Raw genomic sequence first — 17,590 nt, forward strand, 5'->3', positions numbered from 1 at the left:
CACTGTGGGCACAACCAGGAGACGCTGGGTCCCCCCCCTTCCCCCCTTCCACAGAGGCACAGGCGCGGCGTGCCGGGGCTGCAGAGGCCTGGGGCTTCCATTGTTGGCGTTGCACAGCAGCCTTGCAGCCCCCACCTCGAGTGCTGCTCTGAGCACCGCTGCACCCAACAGCCTCCTCATCCGGGAGCACGAAGTAAAGAGGAGAAGCAGCAGGGAGACACATGCAGCAGCCGCAGGCACCGTGCAGGATGGCCCCCGTGGGCTGAGTCCTCCGCGCAGTGCTGGGACAGCCCCTGCAGCCCCGGGCAGTGGGGCGGGCGCTGCCCCGCGCTCCCCTGGCGGTGGCTTTCCTGCATTCAAATTAAATGTTATGTGGTAAGCGTTATGTTCTCTTGCAGCGACGTCTGGAACGGTGTGTGCACGCCGGCCGTGCCGCGCTCTCCCGTTTGCTCCGTCCAAGCGTAAGCGAGCGGGCGGCGTGCGGGCGCGCCTAGGAGCGGTAGTCCTTCTTGCTGTAGGGTTTGTTGCCCAGGATGCTGTCAATCTCGTGGACGATGGAGGATGACAGCTTGGGGAGGACCTGCACGGGAGCGGCCCCTCAGCATCGGCCGCGGTTTGTCCTCGGGCAGCCTCCCCCCCCCCCCATGCGGCCGCACGTCTCACCTGGATGGCACCGATGTTCTCCATCAGCTGGTCGGCGTTGGAGGCCCCCAGCAGCACGGAGCTGACGCCCTCGTTGCGCAGGCACCACGCTGGGGAGGCAGAGCTGAGCTGAGCGGGGCCCGGCTGCTGCCCCCCGCCATCCCCCCCGCCCCCCACCCCTTACCGATGGCGAGCTGTGGCAGCGTGCAGCCCAGGCGCTCGGCGATGGCTTGCAGCTCCTTCAGCTTGGCCTGCTGCCGCCGGCCCTCCTCGCTCAGGATCTTGTCCTTCAGCCACTGGTACCCCTGGGGCGGGAGAGGGGTGATGGGGGGGCTCCAGGGAGCCCCGAGACCTCTGCACGGTGTATCCCCCCCCCCACGGTGCTCACCTTCAGTGATGCTCTTGAGTACGGAGGGATGCCCCCATCATACTTCCCCGAGACGATGCCGCACGCCAGCGGGGACCAGGTCATGGCACCGACACCTGGGGCGAGCAGAGCAGAGCAGAGAGTGACCCGGTCCCAGCCCGGGGTTGGGCAGCACTCGGGGGCGGGGGGCGGCCTGGAGGGCAGCAGGGGGGATGAGTGGGGCAGATGGAGGCTGGGGCACGCGGGAGGGGATGGAGACGGAGGAGCAATGAGCACAGCCCTCAGGACAAGGACCCGTGTGAAAGGGAGACTTTTTTTTTCCCCCTCCCCTAAAAACAGTGACTTCACCCCAGCAGCACATCCAGGCACGGCCCGCGGCAGCCAGGGAGCAGCCCACGTGCTCCTGCACCAGGGGCTGTGGGCCAGAGGGGGTCCCGGGGTCGGTACCTATCTTGTGGAAGAGCTCAGGCAGCTGCACCTCCACCTTCTCCCGCTGGAACATGTGGTACTCGGCCTGCTCACAGATGGGTGGGATCAGGTTGAACTGCCGCGCCACCGAGTACGCCTCCTGCAACACAGATCTGCGCCGTCAGCGCACGTCGGCCCCGTCGCCACGGGGTGGGGGTTCGGGCACCGGGACCCCCACGTGCAGCCCCTACCATGATCTCCATGGAGCTCCAGCGCGACGTGCCCCAGTACATGGCCATCCCCTGGTTGATGACGTGGGTCATGGCACGCACCGTCTCTGCCGGAGGAAGGGAGAGCAGCAGATGGGCGTTAGGGCGCAGGGATGGGGCGAGCAGTGCCACTCAGATGGGACGCGGGCACAGATGGCAAAACAGAGGGGAACGGGAATCCACCCGAGAGACACGGCGTGGAAATCGCTTCTCTGCGTTTCCAAACCGGTTGGAAACAAAATCACATGGAGAGCAGCAGGTGGAAGCGGGAGGGTCAGGGGTGGTTACGCCGAGATGAGGAGGGAGGGACACAAAGGAGATGGGCGGTCCGCCGGGAGGGGGGGAGAGAGCACCGAGGGAGGGAGGGACGCGCAGGGGACGCAGCCAGGGATGCTGGGCTCCCCGGCACACGGACGGCCCCACATCCCATCGCGCAGCACCGACAGATGGCACCTGGGGACACCACCAGCATCACCCTCACACCAGAAGGGCAGGGACAGTAACAAGAAAGGCAGGCAGGAAAGGGCTGCTCCTGGCAGGCGGCACCACTGCGTCACACCCAGCACTGCTCCCCACGGGCTGAGCCACCTCCAGCTCATCCCAAAGTGCTCCACCACAGAAATGAGTTACACCACAGCTTAAGGACTGTAATGCTACGATGGGACAGAAAGCACCACGGGGTGGCAAAGTCCTTGGCCATGGCAAACACAGATGAGCCCAAATGAAGGAAAGAAGCTGCTTGCCCTCAGAAGGCCTCAGCCACACAGGGACCTCCAGCAAAAGAAACCCTCACCTCCACTGCCAACCCTTAAATGAGGGCTGGGAAGGGCTGGATCCCGGCTCCATCCCTTCTGCTCCATCATACGTTGCATGCACCTGAGCTCCCCTGGGCTGGCCCTGCCTTCCCACCAGTGCTCCATCACTGCTTCAGGACTGAGCATTTCCACTGCAAGGTTGAGTGCACCCTCCCCAAACTCAGCACTCTGTAGGTGTAGCCTATTATGGGCTGCACTGTGGCCTGGGTGGGTGCGGGTCCCCAGGGCTCCTGGGGCTGTGCTGGCACACAGTGCTCGCAAACGCTGCAGCAGGAGGGAAGCAGGGGAATGTTCCCTCCCCCTCCAGTGCCAACCTGCTGGAAGCACGCCTGCTGTGCCCACCTCAGAGCGTTAGGAAATGCAGAGCTGAGGGGCTCACTGCTGCATTCCCACTGCGAGGAAGGGGCTGGGGCTGCCGGCACCGCTGCGAGCCGAGGTGCCATGCAAGTGAAGGAAGCAGCAGGGAGGAACGCGGGCAGGGCCTGGTTTCACAGCAGCAGCGCGTGCAGCTGAGCCGGGCACGAGCTCTGTGTCAACCAAAGGCGTCAGCAGCCGGACCTGGCAGCTCAGCACGGGGACACTGCGGGGCCACGGGGACACAGCCGGGGACGTGGCGCCCGCAGGGACGGACTGACAGCGGGAATGGCCCCGGGCGCTCCCAGAAGCAGCGCCAGAATTGCGGCTCCAGAGCCATGCAGGGGAGGGCAAGGATGGGATGGGATGGGAGCGCCCGCTGCCGCTTTGTTCCTTCGCTTGCAGGATGTTCTGGGGGCAGAGAGGTGTTTTGGTTCGGCCGTTGCCGCTGTTTTCCTTCGCGCATTTTATGGAGAGGGTTATTCGGGGGGAGGGGGGGGGGAGGAACCAAAATTAATGACAAATGCGGGTTCTGTCTCATAAAATGCCACTGGGGTTCGGACTGCGGGTACGATGTACCTTCTATGATGAATGTTCTCGACTTGGAAGAACTAAATGGGTGCCCTGGTGATAAAAGAAAGATGTAGAGAGACCAGAGGTTACAGCTGCCGGTGTCACAGTGAAGGGGACGATGGGGGCCGGGGCCGCGCACCCCCAGCACCGCGGCAGCGCCCGGCCACACTCCTGGCACGGGGTGAGGGACGGGCACCCAGAGCTTCAACTGAAGGGGTTATGCTCTGCGGTGGGAAACGCTTTCAGAGTAAAGCCTGGCCACAAGAAGCACGCTCACAACCCACGGATGGCGATGGAATACGGCACACGGCATGCAGAGAACGGGGAGCGGAGGGGCACGGGGCAGCACGCCTCGGCACGGCCGCCCCGGGGCACCCACCTTCCATCGGCGTGTTGGGGTCGGGTCGGTTGGCGAACACCACGTCCACGTAATCCAACTGCAGCCGCTCCAGCGATGCCTTCAGACCTGAGCCCACACAGCACAGTCAGGGGCAGCCCCGGGGCACCCCACACCGCACCCCACACCCACGGCTGTACCTTCGATGATGTGCTTTCGGGACAGTCCCCGCTCCGTCTCTGCTCTGAAAGAAGAGAAGGGGCAGTCGGAGCCCACGCGCCGGCCGCTGCTCTGCGGGGCAGGGCGGGCACTACCTACTTTCCTCCCCAGAAGATCTTGGTGGTGATGACCAGGCTGGATCGTCTGCAGGGAGAAGGGCAGAGCCACAGAACCGTAGGGTCGTTAAGGTTGGAAAAGACCTCTGAGCCCCATCCAGGCCATCGTCAGCCCACCTCTGCCGTGCCCAACCTTCCAGTTAAGGTTGGAAAAGGTCCCCAAGACCACCAACCCCAACCCATTCCACCGTGCCCGCTGACCACGTCCCCAGGTGCCACCTCTCCATGCTGAACACCTCCAGGGTCGGGGACTCTGCCACCTCCATGGGCAGCCCGTGCCAGTGCTTGGCCAAAGCGTGAGCCCTGCACCCCGCGGGCTCTCCCTCCCTGCTCCTCCCAACCCATGAGCACCACAATTCACCAAGGAAACGCACTGCCCAAAAGCAAAGCAGCGTGGGATGCTGGGCCTCGGGGTGAGACCTACCTCCAGCCCTTCTTCTTGATGATGTTCCCCAGCACAACCTCAGCCCTGCAAGGAAAGGAAGACATAAGCCTCGAGCTCTTTAGGCTGGAGCAGGAATTAGGTCAGAGACGTGTCAGTAATGAGAAGTGACTGCGAGCGGCGCTGGGACGCAGCGGGGGGCAGAGGACTCCCCACCAACAGGAGCTGCTATTTTTAAGCAGCTGTGTGGGCCCCCCCACAACGGCACACGGCACCGGGGAGTCCCCCAGCGCGGTGTCAGTGGGGCTGAGCAGGACTGGGTGGGTGCACACAGACACCACGGGCCGGGACGGAGCCCTCAGCCCGGCAGGAGGGGCTGTGGTGGGAAGGAACGTTTGAGCAAATGCGAAATGACTTCCCAAAACGAGCGCGGGGAGGCGGAATGATTCAATTATTTCCACTCTCCAAACTTTCAAACCAACCTGCGTGACAGTGGCTGTCCTCGGCGAGCACACGCAGGGCAGCGTGCGGCGCGGGGACGGCGAGCGCCTGAGAGTGCTCCTGGGGGAGCATGCTGCAGGACAGCATCCCTCCCTCCAAACCCCCTTTTAGGAAGCGGAGTGCCCGCAAGCACGCTCGTGCAGAAGGGTTTCAAAGACTGAATGAGCACCTGGGAACCCCAGGAGTGCAGAGATGTAGAGCTGGGGGCTGCGAGGGGTCCTGGGGTCACCCAGCCCCAGAGCAGACCCTGAGGGCTGGAGCTGCTCCTGCTCAGTGCATGGGGCTGAGTGTGCAGAACGCACCGTCCCTCCCCCAGCACGGGTTTCTGCGTAACACCGAGTGGGTTTGAGGGGGAAAAAAAAGAGGCTCTGCCATTGTGTCAGAACCCACAGCGCTGCTCCGCCTGCTAAATATATCCCAGCCCACGGCTGCGAGGGGGCTCAGGATGCGTCCCAAAGCTCCCAAAGACCAGCGGGACGGGGCCGTGCCGAGGAGGAGCGGGGCTGGCGAGGAAGGCTCCCCGCGTGGTGCTCACGGTACTCACTTGCCGGCGGCGTAGACCTCTGCCGTGTCGAACAGATTAATGCCGTTATCGTACGCTAAAGTCATCAGCTGCTCGGCCATCTGCGGGGACAAGAGGGGACGCCTGGGGACGGGGACACCGAGGGCCGCGGCCCCACTGCGCTCAGAGCCGCTGCTGCGGCCACGTGCTGCGGGCACGGGGTCCTTACCTCGTCTGTGATCTGCCCTCCGAATGTCACCCATGTCCCTGCAGGGAGAGTTGGCACACAGTGAGCACAGCCACGTCCCCACCACCCATCCCCACGCGGCGGTGTCGGCGTGGGGCAGCACGGGGAGTGCACACTCACCCAGGCCGAGGCAGGACACGCGCAGCCCGGACTTGCCCAGGTTTCTGAAAGACAGAGACCCATTGGAGCAGCAGTTGGACGTCCACACTGCACTCATCAGTAGAGCTCATCACACAGAGAGCTCCTCCAGGAGGAAGAGTGGAGCCCACCCAGGAGGGCACCGGTGGAGGAGGGCAGAGTGCAGCGGCACTGAGCTCTCTGGAGAAAATGGGGTTGGATTTTATGGAATGGGGAGAGGAGGGAAAGGGGAAAGAGCACCTGAGAGCACTGAGCCCCGGCCCCGGTCGCTGCTCTACTTTTGCAACCAAAATAAACACGGAGCTGTCGCGAGCCAGAAGGCAGAGAGAAAGAGCCACAAAAAGGGAACGTGGATGCAGCTCCTTCCAGAGCCAGGAACTGCTGCTGGGGCAGCAAACGCTGAGCAGTGGGGGCTGCGTGAGTGCACGGGGCAGGAGGAGCAAGGGGGGGGGGTCCCAGCGTGGGCACACATGGGGACAGGGGGACATGGGGACTGCAGCACACTGCACCCCTGCGTGACGCCCGAACCTCGGCGCCAGAAGCGTTGAACGTTCCTTTTGGGACGGGCGTCCTTATCCGCCTTCGCCGCCGTGATTGACGGTGCATTTTTACAAACGACAAAGGTTCCAACAACAAGCTTTAAAATAAATAAAGTGTAGGTGAGCTGCTGGCGCCCGCCCGCGTCGCGTAGCAACGTGCCACGTCCCGTGCCCAGCGCAGCGCGGAGGGGCGGACGGCCGCTCCTCATTTCGGGCTGAGCTTAATCAGGATGTTCTCCTTCTGCACCGCTGCGTTATTGTCCAACATCTGGAAGGCGTGGGTGCTACGGAGCAGATGCTCCGTGCTTCGGCCCCGTTTATTTTTAGCTTGCGCAGCAGAGGGCAGAGGTGGCGGCCGTGGGCTGTTGGAGGGGGACGGGTTCGTGTTGGGAGCGTGGCTCTGGGGTGATGGGAGCGCCCCTGCTCACGGCTTTCCATGTGCTGGGCTATGGGGTGCTGGCCTGCAGGGCTGTAGGGGGATGAGTGTCCCCTGCGTGGGGCGCAGCCCTCCAGGCATCGCCTCGAGGAGCAGTGGGGACATTCGCCCGGTGCAGTGCCATCGCTGTCACCTCCTGAGGCTGTCACGGGGGACCCCGGAGTGGGGTGGCCCGAAGGGGGAGGAACAAGGTGGAGAGGAGAGCAGCACGAGGAGTGCTGAGGACGCACGGCCCCGGCACGGCTTGTGGGATGGCTGATGGGGACGGGGTGATGGCTGACCTCGTCTGCCTGGTGTGCACGCCGTGCTTCATCCCAAACCCGTGCTCTGAGGGCTGAGCCCTCACCCCGAGCTCCGTGGGGTTCTGGTGGCACTGCACAGCCCCAGTGCCACCACCGCATGGCAACGCAGAGCCCCGACAGCCGCTGCTCCCACGGCTCCCGCTGAGCCCACACCGCCGTGGGAGCGCTTTGTCCCCCCCGTCCCACTGCTTTACCCTAAAACCACACCGAGAGCGGACAGAGAGCAAACTGCAGAGAAGGAAAGGAAGGTGAACGAACTGAGAAACCCAGAGCAGGAGGGGAGAGGGGAACCGGGGAGAGCGCAGCACAGCCCGGAGCCCCCTCCTCACAAACCTGGGGGGCACCCAACGCGCCCCGAACCGGCAGCGGGACCCCAAATAAACGCAGCACGTCCCTCCCCTACCTGTACTTCATGCCCGGCTGCTTGATGCTGGACTCGCTGGACGACGGCGCGTTCTGCACCGAGAGCTGCCCCAGGCTCCGGGCCACCATGGCCACCGCCCGGAATTTGCTCCTCGTGCCGAGGCTGGGGCTGCTGGCATTCTGCCTGTTCAGCCGGTCCTCCGCGCTCCGGCTCTTGATGCTGTGCTCGGAGCACACAAAGGAGACCTGCATGGTGCCCCGCTGCCGGGCTGCGGGCTCGCTCCTCCCCGGGGCTCAGCCCCACGCTCCTCCCGGTGCGGTGCGGCGCTGCGGGGGCCGGGGATGGCGGGGAGGGCTTCCCCCAAACGCGCGGCTCCGGGGATGCGGGGGGAGCGCCGGTGCTCGCCCGCCCGAGGCTGAAGGCGAACTCGGAGCCCTGCGAGCCGCCGGTGCCGGGTCCCTACGCCCGAGCTGCTCCCGGACGGCAGACGCGTTCCCCCCGTAGGGTGAGCGCCCGGGGCGGGGGCACCGAGGGCAGCGCGCACCCACGGCCCTCCGGCATCGCCCGTGACCCTCCCGCGGCCGCGGAGGCGGCAGGAGAGCGGCAGCAGCCTAAATTTAGACGGCCAACTCCGCGCGGCAGAGCCCTCCTCCTAACGTCGGCGGAGCATCACTCAGCCAACATGACGGCTGCGGGGCTGGGGGAGGCACGGCTCGCAGCGGCTCCGGGCCATCAATATTTGATGAGTTTGGGGAAGCGAACAAACAACGGCGGGGCAGGTGGGGAAGCAGAGCGTGACCGCTCCCCCCCGCTCCGTGCCGCGCACCCGCGTTAATCCCGCAGCGCTCCCGGGGACAAAAGCCCCCGGGGGGTGGGGAATTTATGCCGGAGCCGCTTTGTGCTGTGCCCCGAGCGCCTCTTCCCCGAAACTCCCCCCGACCGAGGGCTGCATCAATTAAGTGAAACCCAATGCCGGTGTCCCTCTGAAGGACGGAGCCTCGGCGCTGCCCTGGCCGCTTGGCTCCGGGCTGAGCGCAGCAGCTGCCCGCGTGCCCCCGGTGATGCAGGCGGCTCCAGTGGTCGGGAAGTAATGGGATGAGCGGGAGGGATCGCCCACACGGCCACAGACTGCGCCGATTCCTACAGCGGAGAGAAGCGGTGCGGGGCCGGGGCCGGCCTGGGGGGTGCGCGGGGGATTACATAAACTCGGCCTCCGGCGCGATGAGAAAATTCATAATCTGCTCGGGCTTCCCTCTGCCTCCGAGCTGCTCCGCAGGGGCAGCAGGGGTGGGTGATGTGGACGCCGGGAAGCCTGCACCCATTGCAGCAGTATTCCCACCAAAGAGCATCACCGCTGCCTTCCCGGGGCCTCCCGTGGGCGCTTTCCCACGGCACAAAATCACGGGCACCTCTGCAGCCCCCCCCAGCCCCGTGCTAATCTGCCTGAGCCCAGATTAAGGCTCCCACCAGCAGCTTTCACCCAAAGGAACAGCTGCAGATCTGCAGGGGCAGCCCCACCGGCCCCCCCCAACCCCCCAACCCCTGCACTGGGCCAGCAGCAGCGGGGTGCCCGCACGCACCTCCCTCCATCAATAAATAACCACCACATGAATACTGCATGAGCCATTGCCACGGTGGAAATGTTAGCTCTGCTCACTCTGAAGCGGAAGCTCCCGCTGCCCTCTCCTCCACGGGGGCTGCTCACCCCCCTCCCCAGCGTGAAAGCTGAGACGCCGACGCACCCCATGCAACATGAACGTTGCTCGTGGGACGTTGGCTCAGCTCTACCCCCCACCCCACGCTTGGGTGCTGCATTTTGCAGCTGGCTGCGCACGACGCATCCGCACCCATCAACCTCGGGCCAACACTGGAGTTAAAATGCAGAGGAGAGCACCGAACGGGACAGGAGTGCTCTGATTTGCTCCGGCCTCTCCTGCACGCAGTGTGCTGGGCAGCACAGCACCGGGCACAGCACGGTGCTCCCACATCCCCCACCCCAGGGCCACCCCACTGCTGTGCCCGGGGACCTATGGCCACGGCCCTTACCTGTACTTCATGCCCGTGGTGTGTGCTGTGCAGCCGTCCAGCGAGAGCCCGTGTGTCCGCAGGAACTCCTCCAGGGTCTTGGCCTGTGCTGCTGCCCGCACGTCCCGCAGCCGCCGCAGCTCCAGCGCGTCCACCCGGCGTGGGGGCTGCAGCCCCCACTCGTGGTGCCGGCTGGCCACGCTGCGCAGGCTCTCGCTGTACGTCATGGACAGCATCCTGCTGCCCGAGCGTGGGGGCTGCGGGGCGGGCGGCGGCGCTCAGGGGGGACCGCGGCGGTCCCCAGACCCTGCGGCATTGTGCGTGGCGTGGGACGGCACGGGGGCACGGCTGAAGCCGGGGTGCTGATGAGGTGGGACATGCAGGGGAGGGGGGGTGAGCACAGCGTGGGCAGAGGTGTGAGCACGCATCCCCTGGCAGCCGTGGGTGCCCGTGTCAGGGTGCTGCAGTCCGTGCCAGCTGCCAGCACCGCGGCAGCACCCAAGAAGTGGCTCTGGTTTTCCCCTGTCGCTTTCCCTGGGATGCCCACCATGCTCTGCACCCGCAGGGAGCAGGGTGTGTGCCTGGGGATTCTGGGCAGCCCTGAGTGGGTGAGGGGTGCGGAGCAGAGCCCGCCTGCACTGTGCTGCTGTGGGGCATCCTTTCCTGTCCCTGTGAGGGCAGTTCTGTGGTGCAAAGAGTGCTCTTGCACTGAAGTGTGACCTCAAGAAAAAAGAGACTGGAAAAGAAAGAGCTTTAACTCGCAAAGAATTGCCAAAATCCCAGAGGAGCTCCTGCAACAAACAGTGCTTGCTGAGAGCGCTCCTGGAGTGCAGGAGAGGAACGCAGCGTGCTCCTAAAGCACAGGGATGCAAAAAGAGGATCCCCTCCCCGAGGTCAAAGCCACAAAGATGCGCTCCCCAGGTGCCCCCACATGTCTGCAGTGGGGCCGTGGGGCTGAAAGCAACCCCCCTCGCCCCCGACTTCCAGCACCCCCCCACTCTGCCGCTGTGCCGTGAGGCTGGCAGTGCCAGCACAGAGCCCTGCTGTGTCCGAGGGACCGCACTCGCAGCCCGCGGGCTGCCCCCCGCCGCAGATCTCACCGCAATTAAATTAAAGCGGCGGACGGAGTCGGAGGGGACGGCCGGAGCTGCCCGGAGCAGCGGGGCGGTCATTAACGGCACACCCCGCGCTGACATCTCCGCGATTTTTGGCTGAGCACCATCGCCATGCGGCGGGGAGAGCTCCGGGCGCGCCCACGGGCGGCTCAGCACCAACTTTCTGCAGAATGAAGAGCGAGAAGCGACGGCTCAGCCCAGGGCTGGAGGAGCTGCTGAAGCCGGGCAGCCACGTGCTGCGCTGGGAAGCTGTGATCTCAATGCGCTGCCATCACCCCGTGCCCCCCGCCCCGCGTGGAGGAGCGCGGTGCAATGCCTCTGTCCCAACCCGCAGCCCGGCGTGGCCCAGCACCGACAGGAGCCCGAGGGAAGCCCTCCCCAGCCGAGCAGCCCCGCAGGGAGCACAGCCCCCGCTCACAGCCCCGAGTGCCGCCCCGGCATCTCGGACTCACCCGGCTTCTGGGGTTCCTGCTCATTAAAAAGGAAAGCTCTGGCTGCCAGGGCTCCCTCACACAGCTATAAGGGAGGCACGGCCGTGGGTTTTTTTTTCACGGAGGGGAGTGTCGGCGCGTAGCATCCAAAGCAATTGGTGAACACGAGTCCCCCCCCAGAGTCAAGTTTTTGCACGGCGCTCCATTAGCCCTATTAGGGTATTTTCTTCCTAGCGAACAGGAGCTCAATTATTCATGACTTCTCTGCTAAAAGCCTGTGGATGTGCAGCTGCTTTATGAACGCTGGCATCGTTTCCCCCGCCCGGAGCCGACCCTCACCGGCAGCCACAGCACGGCGCCGGGGCTGAGCTGTCCCTCCATCGGGCACAGCCATCCCTGCAGCGCCAGGCCACCACTACACCGGCACCTCTGGGCAGACGCACGTCCCCTGAGCACAGGCCTGTCCCCTCCTCGCCACCCTCGGCCCATCCATGTGCTGTGTTTGGGGACGCACGGCTCCGTGTGCTGCCCCCCTAGCGCCCTGCTGGCACTGTGGGGAGAAGTGCCTTTTTAATTTTAGGCAGTAAAAGGTTGGGTGAAAAAAAAAAAAAAGCTATCTGCGGTTTTAGGTATCGGTTAATGACATTTCTCTTAATGCAAGGAGCAGATGAGAGGGCTGGACGGGTGCCCGGAGCACCCCCTGGGAATGGCTAACAGCCCGGGCTGCTCTGCACGCAGCACCAGCCCCACGTCCCCGCCCTCCCAGTGCCCCCCACTCCTCAGCCGGGTCCTCGGCGTGCAGCTGCCCACACCACAGCAGGGATGCACGGACGTGGGGCTGTCCCATCCCAACGGGACCCCCCGACAGAACCTTGGCACGAGCAGGGGGTGCCCCACCGGGGGTCATCTCTGCTTCCCAGAGACGTTTTTAGGGAGAAGGAAAGGACGCGGTTACCTGTAGAACTGGAGCTGGCGCTTGGGGCTCCCATACCTCGCGCTTCCGACAGCAAGGAAGGAGGAGAGAGAAGAAAGATGCCACAGAGAGCGTTAGCAGGGCGGGGAGCAGCCGAGCCGGGACGGGTCAGTGCCAAACCCACGGGCGCCGTGTGGGGCAGAGGTTGGGCTCCTCAAACACAGAGCACCTGGGGACGCTCCCAGGGCTGCTCACCTGTAGATCATGCCGGGGGAGCCCGTCTGCCTCAGCGAGAGTCGTGCCGGGGAGTCCGTGGTGGATTCCGGATACATGGAGCCGGGCTCGCCGAGCTCGCCCCGCGCGCTGCCTCAGCCCCTGAAAAAAGAGGAAGCCGGGTCACATCTGCAGAGCCGCAGTGTGTGAGCGACGGCGCTTCCTGCCGCCGGATGGGTGCGCGCCGCGGGCGGGCACGGCTCTGCCACCCCGCACGGGCTCCGGCAGTGCCACCCGCGGCCATCGCGGCTCTGCTCACCCCGTGTCCTCCCCCAGCCCACCCCACGCCATCACCCCCACCAACCCCCCCCCTCCCCGGGTGGGCACCCCAGCTCCTGCCACTCGATGCGTGCCCTCGGCGTGCTCTTGCGACACAGCAGGAAGCCGTGAAGAAATTCAAGGCCTGAAAGGTTCAGCATTTCGCTCACGGGAGAGAAGAACCCCAACGCTGCAGCATCCCCTGTCGGCCCCCCACGCAGCGTGTGCCTCACTCCCACCCGCACCGACCCCTGCGGCCCCCCTGCCGCCCGCACGCTGTTGTGTTTTGGGGGGGAGGGGGGGTTGGGGGGGTAATGCAGGAGGGGAAGGGCGGGCTTTGAATCTTTCAAATTCAAACGATCCTTCCATAGGCGCACGGCACCGAATCTCGGCGCCCTGGATTTGGGGCGAGATGTCTCCGTGCCGCACTCGTCCCTCTGCATCCCCTGCAGCCGTCCCTGCAGCAATCCCTGCAGCTCAGCGGGAGCAGCTCCGCGGCCCTCTCCATCCGCTCCCGGCTGCGCGAGAAGGAACGGGGTCAGCGCAGCTCGCGGCGGGGATGGGTTTGGCCGCTGAATGCCGGGAGACAGCTGCTCAATGCCGCACCGCTCCCTGCTGCACTGCGACCCGCGCTGCTGCAGCGTCACACGGATGCGCGGAGCGATGCTGCCGAGTGCCGCAACCCCGTCCCGGCCCCTGGGGGGAGCGCCTGGGACTCCGCATCGCTCCTGCAGCGGGAGCGCTCCTTCCCCGCAGCCCCGCGGGCAGGGCTGGGTGGAAAGCCCCCAGACCCTGCGAGGGGGCAGCGGGAGGGGCAGCGCGGGAGGAGCAGTTTTGCTCCTGCAGACACAGCCTCGCATGCACAGCACCTCCCGCTGCACTCCTGCAGTGCACTTCGTGCCCTCCCCGGAGGAGTGAGCAGGAAGCAAAGCGCTGAGGCTGAGAGCTGCATGCAATGTGGGGCACCTGCAGGGGGCAGGGTCCCCGCTCTGAGCCACGACCGGGCAGGGACTGCTCTGTGCCTGCGTGAGCAGGGACGTGGGGGAGGCCAGGAACAAAGGTACAGTGCAGCAGCGGCTCATTTGGGGCACCCTGGATAATGGCAGCAGCGTCAGCCCTGCATCCCACAGCGGGTCGGCTGCGGCAGCCTGGGATGCACCCGACCCCATCTGAGGAACCTGGGGCAGAGCAGAGCTGTGACCACGCTCAGGGGGATGTGCTGATGGCACGGCGATGCAGGAGGGGATGGGAGGCTCATGGTGCACCTTCCTCCAGCATGGAGCAACGGGTGCTGCCCTGGCTGCAAGGAAAGCAGTGTGCCATGGGAGCAGCTGGCACAGCACGGGGCAGCACTGCAGAGCCAGGATCAGGGTGTCCCCCAACAAGCCAACATCCCCTGCCCCCCAGTACTGGCACGTTCCTATTTCCTCTGCTCGAGGCTGAGATGATGCCTGCAGGTTTATCTTCATCAGGGCAGAACCCACTGGGAGGCCCCAGCTGCACACATTTCTGCAAGGTGGTGCATGGAAACAGAAGTGTTTTCTTCTGTGGGGTACTGGGCATAAAAGTGTGGGAAGGGCTCAGGACCTGGGGGCAAGGGGTGCCCTGAATGCTCCCATCCCCAACCCCAACCCCGTCCCTGCCCCAGTGATGGTTTAGGGGTGACACTGGGATGCTGGAAGGATGAATGGCCAAGAAATCCAGGAGCAGAGGCTCTACCTGATAATTGCTTGAAGGAGGCTTTAAGACTCCTTCATGAGAGTGTTAATTGCTGAGATTTAACAGCGTGGTTTTATCCTGGTCCCGACAAGATGTGGTCCGGACATGGGAACACGCTGGCATAGATCAGATAGGCAGCACCCACCCCATGGGTGGACAGCGATGCCAGATGGCCGAAGGGAGAGCCCGTGGCCATTTCTTGGCCAGGAGGTCTCCTTTGGGTCGAGCCACCACGTGATGCCCACGTGCCCCAGCCAGCCCCAGGCACACACCCCGTGAGCATCCCCAGCCCCGCCAGCAGTCCAGTGCACGGGGTGGGCACCAATCTCCTGGCTCTGCTTCCAGTGGCAGACCTGGCACCAGGCTGCTGGACGTCCTCATGAGATGGCTTTGGGTGGCTGCTACATGGGGCACACCGTGGGCACAAATGTCCCACTGAGTCCCCGGAGGGATGGATTTCCACTCACCTCATGCCATGCCCTGTGTGGCTGTCACTGCTGTGGCCACAGCATGGCAGAGATGGGGATGAGGGGCTGAGCACAGCGTGGAGGGACAGAGGGACACTCCCCTGGTCACCCAGCCCCAGCCCTCCACATGACGACGTGAGTGAGACGTCACAGATCCCCTCCCCACTCAAGATGTCCATTCTGGGACTGCTATTTTATTTTTTCCCCTGCATTTGCTAAACAGCATCCTCAGCAAATTCCCCCCAAACACTGCTAAGGAAAAGACGACTTAAGGACGATTACTCACTGCCCTGCTGTGACTCGCAAACACTTCACGCGTCCTCTGCATCCCCGGGTCCCCACGTCCCCGCCCGCGGCGCTGCCCGCAGGGCTCGTGTCCCCGCAGGTCCCCGCAGAGCCGGGCCAGCCGCAGCCGCACCGCAGCTCCCTGCAGCATCTCGGGCGTGCAGGTACGGCCCAACCCATTCATCCTGCCATCAGGAGACCCCCCCGGCAGGGATCTAGCTGCAACACGTGAGGCCGCCCGCTTTTCCCGTGCGCTCCGAAGCGCAGCAGCGCTCAGCTCCCGGAGTCGCTGACAAAGCCGAGAACCACACGTGGGCCCATCGCGGCCCATTATTCCTTTTCGCATCCGAGAGCACAGAAGTAACGCCGCACCCCGACACCCGCAGCCCCGCGGGAACTCGCTGCGTCCATCCGGGATGGATGTGGCACTGCACCTGAGGGTGAGGCACAAACAACCGCACCGCACCGCACCGCATCGCACCGCATCGCACCGACCCGGCCCCACCGCACCGCCCCGCACCGCAGGACCCCGCGGCGCGCACCCACCTCTCCTCCGCGGCGCGCAGAGCCAGCCCTCCCCGAAAGTTTTTCCACCTCGGAGATGAAGATGTGCGGTCGGGAGAGGAAAAAACAAACAAACAAAAAAAACAACAAAAAAAGAGACCCAGAGAAGCGAGACGCAAATCAGCTGACGGCGGAGAGATGGAGGCTCTGCAGATTTGGGAGCGCGGTGCCAGGTGCTGATCCGCAGCGAGAGCCGAGCAGAGGACGCGTTTACCCCATCCCTCCGCGGTGATGCTGCCGGGGGGGGGAGGGGGGGCGGCCCCGCCGCTCGGATCGGCGCTCCCGCACCGCCGCCGCCGGAACCGCGCAGTGCGGGCGTGCGCAGCGCAGCACCGTGCGGGACAAAGGGCTGCGGAGCGGGGGGGGGGGGGGTGAGGGGGGGCTGGGAGCGCCTTCCGACCGCGCCGGTGCTGCGCTGATGGAATAGAGAAACCGGCAGCGCGGGGATGGGGCGGGGGGTGCCGGCACCGGAGCTGCGGGGATCCGAGAGCGGGACGTGCAGCAGCACAGCGTCCCCAGCGCTGCCCCGGAGGAGCAGAGGGAGCCGGGACGATGTGCAGGCAGCCAGCACCGCCGCCACAATCCCACGGGGATCAGCACTCGGGACCCCACGGCGCTGGGTCACCTCCGAGCCACCCCACGCGGCACCGGGACCGGGGGCTGCTCCAGCCCCGAGCACCAGCGAGCAACGCGCGGCTCCGTCTTTGCACCATGAGCTCCTGGTGTGCGCTCAGAGATGCCCCGGAGGCAGCGGTTGCGGCTGCTTATAATTAATTGGATTTTGCTTTTTTATTTTTTATTTTTGCCATCTCGGAAAGCTCCTCCCCAAAATGTGCGGTTCGGAGGTGAAGGGGAAACACCCGCACAAAGCCGGCTCTGTGACAGCAGCGCTGACCCTGCCCATGTTCAGCAGCAGAACCAGGGCTCAGGAGAGCAGCAAGGACCGCCCGCAGCTCGCAGCCGGCACTGGGGTGGGAAAGCAGGAGCCCACTGCTGGCACCCCCTGTGCTGCACGCAGGGTACGGGATGGCGGCTCAGAAAGGCGTCTGCCTCAGGAGACCCAAAACAGCCCGGAATTCAGCCTTGCTCTGCTTGCCATCACCATCACAGCCGGCTGCCGGGGCTCTGCGTCCCCGACGGTGCCACGGCCGCGGGACTGCCAGGGCACGGCCCTCTGCTCTGCAGACACAGCACGAGCAGCCGCGAGGAAAAGCCACGGCCGGCATTTATGGGCAGCACCAATGACCGAGAGCCCCACGCGTGGCCCCTTCCGCACACACTGCTGCGCTTCGTGGAGCTGCACGCGGGCCGGGGTCACGCCGCGGGGCCGGGACGCGTGTCCCCGCTCCCCTCCTCGGGAACGCGAGGATGAAACACGCAAAGGAAACGCGCCGCTCTCGCGCACGTCCACGCGCGGCGTTGTTGCGATCCCGCGGGAGGATCGCTGCGTGCGCAGCTCCTCGCTGATGTGCGTACTCAGTCCACGCATGAATTCCGGCCGTTTCGGCCGCCCACTGCCGAAACACGGGCGGTGTGCGGTGCGGGGCCGCGCGGGGCGGTTCGGGGTACGGCGGAGGGAGGGGAGGAGGGAGCGGTTTCGCCGACACGGGAGAGCGGCCCCACTCCGCGCGGACATCGCGCCCCGCACGGCGCCCTCGTGGGGGGCGTGCCCCGCCCCGCCGCCTCCCATTGGCTGCGCGGCCTGCCGCTCCGGACGCATGCAAATCGCGCCGCTCCCATTGGCTAAAAAAGAGCGCGGCCCCGCCCCATCCCGGCGGCTGCCGCCGCTCGCTGCCCGCGCCCCCTCCCGTTCCCCCCCCCCTCGCCCACCCTCGTTCCCCGGCTCCGCATCCCCCCCCGCCCCGCACCCCGCGGCTCCGGCCCCGCTCACCGACGCGACGCTGCGGGCGGTGGGACGGAGCGGAGCGGCGCGGAGCGGAGCCGGGCGGTGCCTCCCCCGCGGGGCGGTGCGCATCGCCCCAGTAACCCGACGCCGCGCGGGGCGCGACCACCGGCGCGGGGGGAACCG

The 17,590-nt window shown here is 65.5% G+C and overlaps 1 protein-coding gene across 5 annotated transcripts; it reads right to left on the reverse strand.

Moving 5' to 3' along the window:
- Positions 1-434: 434 nt before the first annotated feature.
- KCNAB2 (potassium voltage-gated channel subfamily A regulatory beta subunit 2) lies at positions 435-17,521 on the reverse strand. 5 transcript variants are annotated; one of them, XM_065737896.1, is made up of 16 exons: positions 17,453-17,521; positions 12,251-12,370; positions 12,038-12,079; positions 5,853-5,896; positions 5,715-5,752; positions 5,528-5,607; positions 4,525-4,569; positions 4,084-4,128; positions 3,966-4,009; positions 3,808-3,894; positions 1,669-1,754; positions 1,457-1,577; positions 1,031-1,125; positions 827-947; positions 664-752; positions 435-580 (listed from the first exon to the last, which is right to left on the reverse strand). In XM_065737896.1, exons 2-16 carry the CDS (start codon positions 12,325-12,327, stop codon positions 491-493), a joined length of 1,104 nt encoding a protein of 367 aa, XP_065593968.1. In that variant the 5' UTR covers positions 12,328-12,370; positions 17,453-17,521; the 3' UTR covers positions 435-490. The 5 variants fall into 5 exon arrangements, with proteins under 5 accessions (XP_065593968.1, XP_065593969.1, XP_065593966.1 ...); XM_065737897.1 differs by lacking the exon at positions 17,453-17,521 and adding an exon at positions 12,596-12,730; XM_065737894.1 differs by lacking the exon at positions 17,453-17,521 and having other exon boundaries at positions 12,251-12,400.
- Positions 17,522-17,590: the final 69 nt, after the last annotated feature.

Source organism: Cyrtonyx montezumae, unplaced genomic scaffold, assembly GCF_038088225.1.
Source record: "Cyrtonyx montezumae isolate F1298 unplaced genomic scaffold, pur_monq_1.0 scaffold_21, whole genome shotgun sequence".
NCBI classification, from domain to species: Eukaryota; Metazoa; Chordata; class Aves; order Galliformes; family Odontophoridae; genus Cyrtonyx; species Cyrtonyx montezumae.